This window comes from Watersipora subatra, chromosome 7 (genome assembly GCF_963576615.1).
Source record: "Watersipora subatra chromosome 7, tzWatSuba1.1, whole genome shotgun sequence".
In the NCBI taxonomy this organism is placed as follows: Eukaryota; Metazoa; Bryozoa; class Gymnolaemata; order Cheilostomatida; family Watersiporidae; genus Watersipora; species Watersipora subatra.
In genome coordinates this window covers 36,715,640-36,731,419 of record NC_088714.1, presented here as the reverse complement: position 1 = coordinate 36,731,419, position 15,780 = coordinate 36,715,640, and the positions used below count along the sequence as shown (strand labels likewise).

At 37.7% G+C, this 15,780-nt stretch overlaps 1 protein-coding gene across 2 annotated transcripts in view; it reads right to left on the bottom strand.

Annotated features, from left to right (window-relative positions):
* LOC137399452 (transcription factor 12-like) overlaps positions 1 to 15,780 on the bottom strand; it is a 137,933-nt gene that overhangs the window by 64,486 nt on the left and 57,667 nt on the right. For both annotated transcript variants that reach the window (XM_068085572.1, XM_068085573.1), the window contains exons 8-9: positions 13,249 to 13,321; positions 1,557 to 1,696 (exon numbers count right to left, since the gene is read on the bottom strand). In XM_068085572.1, the coding sequence (XP_067941673.1) occupies positions 1,557 to 1,696; positions 13,249 to 13,321 (213 nt within the window). The remainder of the gene's footprint in view (positions 1 to 1,556; positions 1,697 to 13,248; positions 13,322 to 15,780) is intronic.

Below are 15,780 nucleotides of genomic sequence, written 5' to 3'. Positions count from 1 at the left end.
CTGACATTGAAACCCATCTCCCAGGGTTTCATATTTTCCCTCTGACATTTATACCCATCTCTCAGGGTTTCATATTTTCCCTCTGACATGTATACCCATTTCCAAGGGTTTCATATTTTTCCTCTGACATTTATATCCATCTCCCAGTGTTTCATATTTTCCCTCTGACATTTATACCTATCCCCCAGAGTTTCATATTTTTCCTCTGACATTTATACCCATCTCCCAGGGTTTCATATTTTTCCTCTGACATTTATAACCATCTCCCAGAGTTTCACATTTTCTCTCTGACATTTATCCCCATCTTCCAGGGTTTCATATTGTCCCTCTGACATTTATACCCATCTCCCAGGGCTGCATATTTTTCTTGTCGATTATGTCTCTTTGGCCAACAGATTTTTATCAAGTTTTAAAAAATTAAAATACAAATGATCCCACAAGAAAGTTGCATTCTTTAAAATAACTTATAAATTTATCTTATAACTTGTTGAAAAAATTTATGCAAACCCTTTTCTCATGTTATCGCAAGCTCCCAAATAAAATTGGTTCTGCACTAAGTTTGATGATAAAATTCAGGCCACAATTTTGCCTACGAAAAGTTTTATCTCAGTTGCTGAGAAGCTAACAGCAGTTTTAGCATATCACAATTTTTGTTGCTTATATTTAGTATGCTCTGACTATTACATGTAGAAGAATAGATATATTGAGCGGGTTAGTTTGTTGTTTATATCTAGTACGCTCTGACCATTACATGTAGAATAAAAGATATATTCATCGGTTAGTTTGTTGTTTATATTTAGTATGCTCTGACCATTACATGTAGAAGAATAGATATATTCATCGGGTTAGTTTGTTGTTTATATCTAGTATGCTCTGACTATTACATGTAGAAGAATAGATATATTGAGCGGGTTAGTTTCTTGTTTATATCTAGTACGCTCTGACTATTACATGTAGAAGAATAGATATATTAAGCGAGTTAGTTTGAGAGGAACAGAAGCACTGTAGTTCTTTTATAGAGATAACAGAAAGAAGAAAGCAAAGATCAACAAACAATTAACACCATGTGAAAAAGCAGCCAAATTCGGAAGCAAGAAAGAGCATTTCATTTGATCTTTAGGATTCTATACTCATTAATTAGCTTATTTCAAGCCAGTATGAGTATAATATGAAGTATAATGAATCCCCTTGCCATGGAATGTTAATAGCTGATAATAAAGACCAAATCGGCAGTAATAACGATTTTTAGGTTCACTGCATGATTATCTGATTAGGATTATAAATTTATATGAAAACATCACTTATGGCTGAAAATATCACTTAGAATGAAAGGAGAGCGAGCTTACAACTAAAAATAATATTCTCTGTTGTAAAATACCAACTATTATGGCTTGTAATATCATCATTAAATATAGGCTATACCAAGGCTTCTTTTAGAATTAAGAGACCAGTCAAAAAGGAAACTATATCTTATCTTGCGCATCTGCAGCATCAAGTAAACACCTCAAAAGTATTCCATCCAGTTTCAAGTAATTCCTATATTTGAGTTCACTCACCGGTTGTGCTGAAGTGTTGGAAGCGGAGAAGGCAGCTGCGGAGGTAGGGTAGGTGGAGCTTGGCATACCATTTACCGATGGCAGATAGCTTGTAGTCCCAAGGCTGTATAGATCACCAGGAAGACCTCTAGAAGCCTCTCCTAAAACAGTGAGCAAACTTGTGGAGCTTTCAATTAGTATAAACTACATGGAACATGTTATCCATCTGAAGTGCAATCGAGAAAATATTTTTAGGTACAGATTATATAGAGTTCTTATGGGTTTACTTTCTGTTGGAGTGCGAGTTCGATGTTCAAACTTTAATTGCGTCACTTGCACCATTGTAAAAAATTGTATTTTAAAAAGTATTTTAAATATACAGTGTGGCCTCAATTATGATGACCTCTTTATACGATTCTTTTGCCTTATGATGTGGAATACAACGCTTTCTCGCTTCCGCCATACAAAAAAAAATTTCGTCATACGATATCAACCATAACTTCTCTCGAAATTCAAATTTGGCAGTCGGTGTGCTGAATAACGAAGATTCCGATATGCTATTTGCCGAAATCTCTCGCACTACGCCTTGAAGAGTTACAATGCTTGCTTTCTCTCAGTTCGGCATTATTCAGTATTAGTTATTGTGAAAATGAAACAGGAAACAGATAGGTGATAAATTCTAGCTGATGACAAAGTTGAAATTTAATGAAATGCATACTAAAACATAGCTTCAAGCATATGCTTTGTAAACTAAATTCATTTAAATTAAACATAACGTTTATGTTATACGTCTGTCTCGAAGATAAAAACTCCTTATGGTATGTACTGCATTAAATAGACTAAATATACTAAATTTACTGTAGATAACTTTAGTTACTAAGGTTAACATATTGTTTTATTACCAATTTTTAATATCTATAGTTCGTATATAAAATTTTTGATGATTTCTACCAGAAAGTGTTTGCATTAACTACAATTAGTTGCTAGACCATATCTCTTCCAAAGACGTTTTTCGCCTTACCACCACTGAAACAAATGAAAATCGTATGGCGAGCGTCTGCTGTACAGGGTTCACTGCAGTGGTGTAGTGCTACCCTAACTCTCCCTAACTAAGTTATAATTAGAAAATTTTTGTGTTTTTCATGTATAACTATTATTAATACATGTAGCTATGGTTAAAAAAAATTTAGACTTTGCCAATTCTCAAAGTATATTATAGCTCTATTTCGATATTACTTTCTCAACTTATTTATTACTACAGATGTGCTCATTTCTCATATATATTTCTCATTTCTCATCGTATACACGACTTTAATGTCCTGTAGGCTTTGGCGGCCAGGGCTTTGCCCCGGACCCAACTGGGGGGGCTTACAGCGTATTATTTAATAATAGATATTTCTATATGAATTTCAGAGGAACAGGATATGAAAACCAAAAGCACATAGAATCTTTTTGTAACAAATCAACACAAACCAACATATCACAGCACAGCTGGTATGATGTCAAAGTGCTTTTAATGGTACAAGAAGGTTTTTATAACAAATAACAATGTCTTAGTTGATTAGGTCATTGGTCTTGAGTTACTGGAAGCAGTAGTAGCTATTGATGAATGTATTCAACATTTTATAGAGTAAAACTAAAAAGCATCGCTTACAAAGTAAATAACACCATCCTCATTAGCCTACAGCACAATAACTCAAGAAACCAACTATAAAGACTTAAAAACTTGTACAAAATGTTTATACTTTGTACAAAAGTTATACAAAATGGAAAAAGTATTTTACTAATGACTCGTACGCTACTTGCAGCCTATCAAGTCATTTTATCAATGACTCGTATGCTACTTGCAGCCTATCAAGTCATTTTATCAATGACTCGTTCGCTACTTGCAGCCTATCAAGTCATTTTACCAATGAATCATTCGCTACTTGGAGCCTATCAAGTCATATTACCAATGACTCGTACGCTACTTGCAGCCTATCAAGTCATTTTTAAATAATTTGTATTTCTTTTGATGGTTAAGAACCAACTCGGTCTCGTGGCAGACAGCCTACTAAAGCAGATTTATTTCCAAGCTGTTAGTAATAAAAACTGGAGGCGATTGTCACGAGACTGTCTTCTGCCAGCACCTAGTGGTAAAACAGCTGTAGAAAAAGGCATGAAAACTTATTAACCTCTCGTCTTCACCTAACAAGGAATCAGTCGACTGATGAAAGAAAAGTGACATTTTATGTTTCACCCTAATCTAATTATGACTCATAGTCTGAACTGAGACGTCTCAACAATGCTTGATGACTGTCATATATAGGCCTACTGTCTGGCATAAAGATACGGCAACACATACAAATTTTTTTGTTGATTCCGACCAAACTAACGAAATGAACAAAAAACACAAAATTAATCGGCCGAAATTCTCAGAACTCTCAGAGCTGTGCATGCACAACAAAATCGTCGACAAAACGCTTTTAATTGGTTGAACAAATTATTAGCGAGCACGATTGTAACAGCTTTTGCAGCGTATATTGTCTGAAACACGTATCACGACACACAATAAAAGTACCAGCGCAATTCAACCACGTGCATATGATGCAACTGCCTAAATTGCGCTATTGTTTGTTCTCTATCGTTTGGACACCAGGCCTACAAATCATTTCTTTTTAAATGATAACAGTTTCTTTTTAGCAGCAAAAGTTTCATCGTAAAGAGTTGCCATCTTTAGCACAATCAAGTCACTTGCATCATATTTGCTATGTTAACTCGGGTAAATATTTCTCTTGCGTGTCGTGTTATGTGTCAGCACCTTGTATGCAGTACAATCAACTTGTATACAATGCAATCAACTTGTATACAATACAATCAACTTGTATACAATACAATCAACTTGTATGCAATACAATCAACTTGTATGCAATACAATCAACTTGTATGCAATACAATCAACTTGTATGCAATTCAATCAACTTGTATACAATGCAATCAACTTGTATGCAATTCAATCAACTTGTATGCAATACAATCAACTTGTATACAATACAATCAACTTGTATGCAATACAATCAACTTGTATGCAATACAATCAACTTGTATGCAGTACAATCAACTTGTATGCAATTCAATCAACTTGTATGCAATTCAATCAACTTGTATACAATACAATCAACTTGTATGCAATTCAATCAACTTGTATGCAATTCAATCAACTTGTATGCAATACAATCAACTTGTATGCAATACACTTTGTACACACATAATCAAGTCAAAAATTGCAAAAGCTATAGCTTAGCTCCACCATAGTACAAAAGCTACATGACAACCGCGTGCAACAGGAATTAGTGCTACAGTTATTGCAACTGAGTCCCACTCCGGGCATTCCACGCTATCACTATGTTTCCATGATGTGCATTACTTCGGAGTTGCGCTCTCTCCAAATCATAGAAACGGCGTCTTCGCACTGAAATCATTGCACACTGATCAGTGCGAAGCCATAGCAAATTCGCAGCAAAGAAATGAAAATTTCGCAGAGGCTGCGCATAAGCTCTCTTGCTGTGGAAGCCAATTCATCGAGGGCCATAAACTAGTACAAAAGTTATCTCGCTTTTTTTGTTTTTTTTATTTTTCCGATCTTCTTTCACTTAAAATTAAGTATGACCTGCACACACGAGGATGATGTGGTGATTACCTTCCTGGACTTTGTTATCGTTACCAACACTTTTCGAAAAATAGGTGGCAAGTCCTAAAGTAACATTTAAATAAATATTACTTTGTAAAAATTGTGTTAAGCTTTGTAAAACCTTGTGAATGTGTATTGTAAATAAAGGTAGGAGAGGAGTAGGATAGATGGTCACAGAGGATACATAAGCCACCCCTTATTGTAGGAGCTGTGTTATCTGTGCATGTTTCCACTGCCATAATCTTTTTATTTAATCAGCAAGGAGCCCAAAGTTGCCACATTTAACATTTTTCAACATTCATACAAAGAGCTGCAAGTGAAGTGCCTTATGCTTGCAAACTTTTGTTGGAAATATCTTCTCAGGTATATGCTGACTAACTGATCTACATATTTGCAATTCTACCAGAATATATATACACATCAGATGTAAAAACAATAGTTTGACAATGACAGATTAACCTGGGTTCAAGTAAAGTCAAGAAACCACATTGATGACTTGTGGCTCATGTAAACATTGACCTCATCTATGAGTCAGTTAATGTCCATCGAATTACTTCCTGTTTAACACTCCCACTCAATTCATATGGTCATAAAGATTAAACAAGCACAAATTTTAATACAATATTCAGTACATAACCATCACAAAAAAAGAAAAAGATTTCCATGAGTATTACAAGTATATAATGATACATAATTTTGACAGAAATTATGTACAAAATTGATACAGAAATTTGACCTAAGTACATGCTTTCCTAGCCTGTCTTGACAAGCTGTTGTTTTTGCGTAGTTGTCCCCACGTCGAGCGGCGAGCAACAACAGCTTGTCGCAAGACGTACTGCACCTGATGCATCAGCTGCACTTATAAGGAGTTGTTCTCTTCCGTCTACGCGGCTTGGCTGCGATGTTATTCCGGTCGCTCCATTGGTAATCACGACGGATTTCACGCAAAAATTTATGTAGAAAAATTAAGATAAGAACGTTTAACTGGCGATCCCTCTCTGCAGTAAACTTTATTAGAATTTGAGAACTTAGGCAACAACAGCGACTAAACATGTCGTTATTTGTGCGCTCAGTCAGTTTTATTTCTATTTTTGTATCAGTCAGTTTTATTTGTTCTTATGGACTTTATTTTATTCTTAAGTTCTACTAAAGTTTATCACAGAAACTGGTCTTTGGTTAAACGTTGTAATCTTGTTTTTTTCTACATAAATTTTTGCGTGAAATCCGTTATGATTACCATTGGAGCGACCGACATAACATCACGGCCAAGCCGCGTAGACGGAGTCGAACAACTCCCTATAAGTGCGGCTGATGCATCACGTGCAGTACATCTTGTGACAAGCTGCTGTTGCTCGCCGCTCGACGGGGGGGGGGGGGGGGGGGGGGGGGGGGGGTCAACTACGCAAAAACAACAGCTTGTCAATCAAGACAGGCTAATGCTTTCCCTACCTCTAGCATGATTTTCCTCCTCACACCTTTTATTACATTAAACCTGTTGTCGAAGTATCAAGTGTTTATGCATACAAAAAGAATTACTCTTTTATTAATTCCAAACTCGTGGCATCCTACACAGCTGATGTACCGCACACGATACCAAGCTTAGAGCGCAAAGCCTCAAATCGTTGCCGTGGCAATGGCTTTGTTGGTAGGTCAGGCAACATAACCTCTGTTGGGCAATAGGCTGTTGCCACAGCTTTCTTTGCTACCATCTCTCGAACGTAATGGTACTTAATTTCCATGTGCTTGATGTTTTTACTGCTTTTACCGTTTTTCGCGATTGCTGCTGCCGCAATATTATCAATATTTTATCTTAAAAACCCATTTACAGCCTATCACTTCACGCCCTTTTGGTAGCTCCACCAAATCCCAGGTTTCATTTTGAATTAATGACTTATACTCAGCATCAGCAGCTGCCTGCCATTCCTTAGACTAAGAACCTGAGATAGCTTCGGTATAACTTAGGGGTTCAATTATGCCACATGCTTTCAGAGCTATATAATCAGCACAAGCACTTGTGTACTCATCAATACCAAATCTCACGGGTGGCTTGTGAACACGAGTAGAACAACAACGCGGATTGCTCGTTGGATTTTCAGTGCCATTTTCAATTGGGTCTGGGCTTGCATCTACATCACATAACTGTGGTTGATCAGATAGATCAGTTTGACTGGGCAACCCTAACTTTGACTCATCAAACACAATGTCGCCACGCACCACTACTGTGTCAGTTGTGGGGTTGTACAGCCTATATTATCAATATTTTATCTTAAAAACCCATTTACAGCCTATCACTTCACGCCCTTTTGGTAGCTCCACCAAATCCCAGGTTTCATTTTGAATTAATGACTTATACTCAGCATCAGCAGCTGCCTGCCATTCCTTAGACTAAGAACCTGAGATAGCTTCGGTATAACTTAGGGGTTCAATTATGCCACATGCTTTCAGAGCTATATAATCAGCACAAGCACTTGTGTACTCATCAATACCAAATCTCACGGGTGGCTTGTGAACACGAGTAGAACAACAACGCGGATTGCTCGTTGGATTTTCAGTGCCATTTTCAATTGGGTCTGGGCTTGCATCTACATCACATAACTGTGGTTGATCAGATAGATCAGTTTGACTGGGCAACCCTAACTTTGACTCATCAAACACAATGTCGCCACGCACCACTACTGTGTCAGTTGTGGGGTTGTACAGCCTATACCTCTTGCTTCTGACACTATATCCAATACAGATCATGCGCTCGGCTTTGACATCAAGTTTGCTTCTTAGCTGATTTGGAATATGGTTGCGCTTGCACCACAGCTCATAAGAGTTTTACTAGTAGCCTTAGCGGATAATCTATTTTTAATATAAGCAGCATTAGCGATGGCCTCTGCTCAGAAAAGCTTTGGCAGCCTCGCTTGCTGCTTGCGCTACCATAGCCCTAGCAGATTCGCACACGTTTGGTTATAGCGCTCCGCTACCCCATTTTGCTCAGCCGAGTACCGCACAGAAAGCTGATGTAGAATGCCACAAGAAGAGAGATAGTTTTCAAAATCTTTTCCAATATATTCACCATCATTATCACTACATAAAATCTTGATACTCTGGCCAGCCTGATTGCTAGCAAAAGCCTGAAATTCCTTGAACTTAGAAAGTACCTCAGATTTTTCACGCATGAAATAGAGGAAAGCATTTCTAGTATAATCGTCAATAAAAGAAACAAAATACTGGCTACCACCGATGGATTTTGTTTTCATCGGGCCACACACATCAGTATGTACTATTTCTAGTCACCTACTAGACTTAACAATACCATCTTTAGGAAAAGATTTCCTAGACATTTTTCCCAAAATACAGGGTTCACACACATCTATTTTGACAGTAGACAAATCAGCTCCTGTCACTAAGTCCCTAGCATTTGCCATGACAGATGCACTTGCATGCTCTAAGCGTTGATGTCATAACTCTGAAACTACAGAAGCATGTTCTTTATTGAAACATGTGTCTAGATAATAGAGTTTGTCAATCCAAGTTCCGGTGGCTCTGACCTTGCTACTCTTGTTCTTCAGCCAACAGCGAGAGTGGCTGAATTGCACAATAACACCATGAGATGCTGCTGAATGCACGGGAAAATAGGCTCACCTTCATTGCTGGGATGAGGAGTACATCATGCATAGTGTTTGGTTTAGACTTAGTACGACTTACCGCGGTGTAGACCTCCACCTTACCAATCACTATGTTTCCATGGTGCGCAGTACTGCGAAGCAGCCCCCTCCGAAGTCGAGGGGATTGTACGTTTCCATGCTGCGCAGTCGTTTTCAGCAAATACCGCAAATTACCCAGAGAAGAGAAATTGTATAAATCGAATCGCCTGATGGAGAAATAGAATCGAGCGTGGATACCGAACGTCATAAACAGTCTTTTTTATTATTCTGTCGTCATTATACTTTTATTTACAATACACATTCACAAGGTTTTACAAACCTTAACACACTTTTTACATAGTAATATATTTTTAATAAGTATTTTTAAGTAATATATTATTTAAACGTTAATTTAGGACTTGCCACCTATTTTTCGAAGTGTTGGCATCGATAACAAAGTCCAGGAAAGTAATCACCTTATCATCCTCGTAAATGCAGACTATAATTAAATTTATGTGAAAGAAGATCGAAAGAATAGTGAAAAAACAAGATTAGCAGAACAACCTTTGTTCTAGTTTATGGCCATCAAAAAATCTGTCTCCACGGCATGAGAGCTATGCGCAGCCACTGCGCAGTCGCTGTTTCCTTGCTGCGAATTTGCACTGGCTTCGCACTGATCAGTGCGCAGTGATTTCAGTGCGAAGACGCCGTTTCCATGATTCGGAGAGGGCCCAACTCCGAAGCACTGCGCATCATGGAAACATAGTGAATGTTTCCATGATGCGCAGTGCTTCGGAGTTGGGCCCTCTCCGAATCATGGAAACGGCGCCTTCGCACTGAAATCACTGCGCACTGATCAGTGCGAAGCCAGTGCAAATTCGCAGCAAGGAAACAGCGACTGCGCAGTGGCTGCGCATAGCTCTCATGCCGTGGAGACAGATTTTTTGATGGCCATAAACTAGAACAAAGGTTGTTCTGCTAATCTTGTTTTTTCACTATTCTTTCGATCTTCTTTCACATAAATTTAATTATAGTCTGCATTTACGAGGATGATAAGGTGATTACTTTCCTGGACTTTGTTATCGATGCCAACACTTCGAAAAATAGGTGGCAAGTCCTAAATTAACGTTTAAATAATATATTACTTAAAAATACTTATTAAAAATATATTACTATGTAAAAAGTGTGTTAAGGTTTGTAAAACCTTGTGAATGTGTATTGTAAATAAAAGTATAATGACGACAGAATAATAAAAAAGACTGTTTATGACGTTCGGTATCCGCGCGCGATTCTATTTCTCCATCAGGCGATTCGATTTATACAATTTCTCTTCTCTGGGTAATTTGCGGTATTTGCTGAAAACGACTGCGCAGCATGGAAACGTACAATCCCCTCGACTTCGGAGGGGGCTGCTTCGCAGTACTGCGCACCATGGAAACATAGTGATAGTGAATGCCGACTGCATCCAGCTGATGGCCGTCTCCAAGGCTTACCTTCAGAGGCTTTCCAAACTTGGTAAACTCTTTGAGTATACTCCTATTAAATGTCATGTGACTCGTGGCTCCAGAGTCAATGAGCCACTTGCATGTCTTACTGTCAGTAGCGTTAGTGTTTAGATGGTGAAAGCCAAGTTAGAGCTGCTCTCAGCTCGATCATCTGCAGCGTGCGTTGCAATGTGTTTTTGTCGATGAGCGTAACCACCAACGTTCGATTTCAGTTCTAGGCAGTCGGAGCTCAGATGATATAGACTCCCACATCTGTAGCACTTCTTGTCGTGGTTCTGTCATCTGTTTTTGAGTTGCCTTCCCTTGTTGGCAAGATTAGCAGAGTCTGGTAATGACAACCTTAAGTTTTCAAATGATTTTTCGTCCTTACATTGCGCTTCATTTAGTATTGCCTGTTGTACATACCCCATCGGAAGGCCAGTATCCACTCTAGCCTTCAGTGCTGTCACTAGTGTGGAAAAGTTTTCTGGAAGACTTCCCAGTAGAGTCACGATCTGATCTTCTTCAGATATTTCAGCATTTACTGCTGCAAGCTTATCAGTTAATTCTTTCATAAACTTTAAATGCTGCTCCACAGAGAAGCGCTCTTTCATTAACGCTCAAAAGTATTTTTTTTTGAGGAATAGTTTGTTTGCTAAAGTATCCCGCACAAATTGTTTTTGTAGGGTGTCCCACACTTCTTTTGGCTTATCACAGGTAGTGATTAAGTATAGCAGATCATCGCTTACCGAGAGCACCATCAGCGACATAGCCTGATTAGTCTTTTTCACAAAGGTTGCTTTGGCTGTTGCTTCTGCCGGTTCTTCAACAGACCCATCCACTAATTCCCATAGCTCCTTAGCTATCAGCAGGTGTCTTAGTTTAAACCTCCATGTGCTGTCATTGTTCCTTGTCAGCTTGTCCAAACTTAACTTTTCTTCACCAGTCGCCATGCTTGATGCAGTTCAGTAATAAATAGTAAAGTAGTAAATTTAATAAGCCACTATGACTGGGCCCATAACCTGTTGGAAATATATTCTCAGCTATATGCTGACTAACTGATTTATTTGCAATTCTACCAGAATATATATACACATCGAATGTAAAAACAATAGTTTGACAATAACAGCTTAACCTGGGTTCAAGTAAAGTCAAGAAACCACATTGATGACTTGTGGCTCATGTAAACATTGACCTCATCTATGAGTCAGTTAATGTCCATTGAATTACTTCCTGTCCAACAGCTAACTATTTATAGTAAGCCAATGCTGGTTGGGTCTTTGTAATTATTAAAAAGATGTTATGGATTTTAATTTTATATCAAAGTTGAACATTAAATGAGCCAATCAATGCATTTTGACAAGCATTTAAAACTGTTTAATGCCAAAAGTCATCAAATTACTAATGCTTTGACTGAGGATACATGGGCCATGCCGTGGTAGGATAGGTGAACCGGGCGGTCCAAGTATCTTACATGAGTGCAGATATATACCTGAAAGATTGGGAAGGTGGTCCATCTATCCTATTTTTTGATTGTCAGAAAATCATGTCCCAATTTTACAAAAAGAGAGCAGACAGAGACGCAGTACCCAAGAATGTGATGAGAAAAGCTGTCAAAGTAGTAAAGGATAAGCAAACTATAAACTCATCCTAGTGCAGCAAACTATGTATCCTCCGTACCGGCAAATGTATCCTCTTTGAAAGGATAAAAAAAAGATACTTTTAAAGGATGCATGAGCCACACTTTTAAAACTCACTTTGCATCAAATGTTTTGTGCAGTAGTTTAATGTCATTATAGTATTGTACAAAATGCTTTAATTAATGGTGACGTGACATGAAATAGAAAGTTTTTTTTGGCATTTTCTTGGAGGCCCACATAATCCTACTCCTCCCTTATAATGACGACAAAAGCTTACAAAGACCGTTTCTGACTTTCGGTATCCATGATCGATTCCTTGTCTTCATTCGACGATTCAATTTATACCATTTCTCTTTTCTGGCTAATTTGCTGAAAACCACTGCGCAGCATGTAAATGTACAATCCCCTCCACTTCGAAGGAGGCTGCATCGAAGTACTGCGCATCATGGCGACATACACTATGTTTCCATGGTGCGCAGTACTGCGAAGCAGCTCCCTCCGAAGTCGAGGGGATTGTACGTTTCCATGCTGCGCAGTGGTGTTCAGCAAATACCGCAAATTAGCCAGAGAAGAGAAATTGTATAAATCGAATCGCCTGATGGAGAAATAGAATCGATCACGGATACCGAACGTCATAAACAGTCTTTTTTATTATTCTGTCGTCATTATACTTTTATTTACAATACACATTCACAAGGTTTTACAAACCTTAACACACTGTTTACATAGTAATATATTTTTAATAAGTATTTTTAAGTAATATATTATTTAAACGTTAATTTAGGACTTGCCACCTATTTTTCGAAGTGTTGGCATCGATAACAAAGTCCAGGAAAGTAATCACCTTATCATCCTCGTGAATGCAGACTATAATTAAGTTTATGTGAAAGAAGATCGGAAGAATAGTAAAAAAAACAAGATTAGCAGAACAACCTTTGTACTAGTTTATGGCCATCGAAAAATCTGTCTCCACGGCATGAGAGCTATGCGCAGCCACTGCGCAGTCGCTGTTTCCTTGCTGCGAATTTGCACTGGCTTCGCACTGATCAGTGCGCAGTGATTTCAATGCGAAGACGCCGTTTCCATGATTCGGAGATAGCGCAACTCCGAAGCACTGCGCATCATGGAAACATAATGATATTGTATACACAAGCTGCACTCATCTGATCTCAATTGATAAACTGTGTAGTGGCTTTCAATGATTCATCTAAAATTGACTGTAATGAAAATAAAAATAATTTGACCTTACTGGCACGATAAGCAGAAAGCAAGGACTGACAAACATACCGAAATATTGGTAAGAGTTGGCAAAAGTGGCTCCGGTAGCCTGGGAGGTAGGTAGGAAATCACTTGAGAAGTTCTAAAAATAAAACAGTAATTTTATCAGCCAAAACCTGTTAATTTAATACGATAAATATAGTAGCCCTAAAGTTTGACTGTAATATGCTATGATTGCTTAAAAATCTACAAGAGTTAGCGTCAAAAGTAATATGCTGTAATATGCTCAAAACTACTTTTTGCACCAAATTCCAACATTTTGTATAAATTTTGAAATTTTACAGATTATTGTCAATAAAAGTGAGCTAATGACACAGCTAATAATACTATTAAATTTGGCTAGTAATCCTGCAAACTACAGAATTAACGAAATTTGCTATCAAACATGGCTGGTGCAATCGGAATACTTGTGTTCAAAACCAAAAACAGGATACACCAAAGATGCTGGGTAACCATAAGAAGGCGATGCTAGAAATGAGAGTTCTATAGTGTTGAATAAACATAATTAACCTAATAGACCACGACTTGAGTGAAATGTTATAAATTGTAGACTACAGTGTACCCTCAGGGTACGATTACCTTTTTATAGGATCTTTTCGAACATCTTTTGGAACATGATAAATTTTTCACCTCGCCATACAAATCTTATTTCACTATACTAATTCAACAAAATTTTCACCCGAGTTAAATTTGGCAGCCGCTCTCCTTATCACGTACGTCAAAATAACAAAGACGCCAAAATTCTGTTTGTCAAAAGCATTTTCACAGCGTATGAAAGAACCACAATGACCGATTTTTCTTAGTTCAGCATTTCCCATGTGAAAAATGGTAATATTTTCCTTTTAAAGATGTGGTTGCATCAAAAAAGTTGATCAAATGAAATTGAAAACAATAAAAGGCTAGAAAATCAACTACAATTTGATGTCATCTTTATCTTCGTAGACTGATTTTATCTAGAGAAGGCATTTGAATAAAAACACTCAGATTCAAGCGGGTGCTTCATTCGTAACGTATATAGTGATACATATGAAAAGTTCCCACGAGCGATAAATATAAGATCTCTTCTTTAGCCAATCTCGGCAACATTTTTTTACATAGATCATGATAAATTTTATCGCTCGTAAAACATACTGTCTGTTCTCGAAGATTTACTGCAATTACTGCTTCAACACACGTTTTATTGACAAACAACAGAATTGTAACAAGGATCCTAATTCCAGCGAAGGTGACTAACACTATGTTTCCATGATGCGCAGTGCTTCGAAGTTGCGCCCTCTCCGAATCATGGAAACAGCGTCTTCGCACTGAAATCACTGCGCACTGATCAGTGCGAAGCCAGTGCAAATTTGCAGCAAGGAAACAGCAATTGCGCAGTGGCTGCGCATAGCTCTCATGCCGTTGAGACGGATTCTTCGATGGCCATAAACTAGTACAAATGTTATCCTGCTAATCTTGTTTTTTTATTCTTCCGATCTTCTTTCACCTTAATTTAATTATGGTCTGCACCCACGAGCAGATGAGGTGATTACTTTCTTAGACTTTGTTATCGATGCCAACACTTTTCGAAAAATAGGTGGCAAGTCCTAAATTAACGTTTAAATAATATATTACTTAAAATACTTATTGAAAATATATTACTTGGTAAAAATTGTGTTACGGTTTGTAAAACCTTGTGAATGTGTATTGTAAATAAAAGTATAATGATGACAGAAGCATAAAAAGACCGTTTCTGACGTTCGGTATCTATGATCGATTCAATTTCTCCATCAGGCGATTCGATTTATACAATTTCTCTTCTCTGGCTAATTTGCTGATAACCACTGCGCAGCATGGAAACGTACAATCCCCTCAACTTCGGAGGGGACTGCATCACAGTACTGCGCACCATGGAAACATAGTGTAAGAGTTTTCTTGAGCATCAGGTGGTTAAAGTTCAAGGCAGACAGCTTATGGTTAGAGCTGACAGACGTGACAGGTGTCAGCTGACAGGTGTTAGCAGAAAGGAAGATAAGAAAAGGATGATCAAATAATGGAAATAAATTTACCTTTAACTTTGAGTCTCCTATATATATATACTGAACTAAAGGTAATAATTTTGCTACTCATGAATACATTTACTAATTAATAAAATTTTAGCTTGTTGCTATCACCAATCATCGTTTCATAACTTTTTCATTGTTTAACCTAGCTATAATATTTACTTCAATTTTTGTTTGGCAGTTGTAGCTAGTAAATTTATGATTAGAATTTACAGTCACTTCTCACTTGCAGAATGTTAGGAAAATGGATTGATCAATGCTCATCTTTAGCTCCCAGAAACAAAGCTTCGAACCATTGGCTTGATGTACTTAAGCTTTTATTAAAGGTTGACGATCGCTGCTAAGCTAAGCGCGTGACAAGACTGCTTAGTTATTTTATTAATAGAGTCATTAATTAGGCTAATCATTGACCTATGGGGTCAAGTACTGGAGTTAAATCTGCATTGCCAGGTGTTCATTGAAACGCTCTCGATTGCTAAGTAACTCAACTTGCAGATCGTTC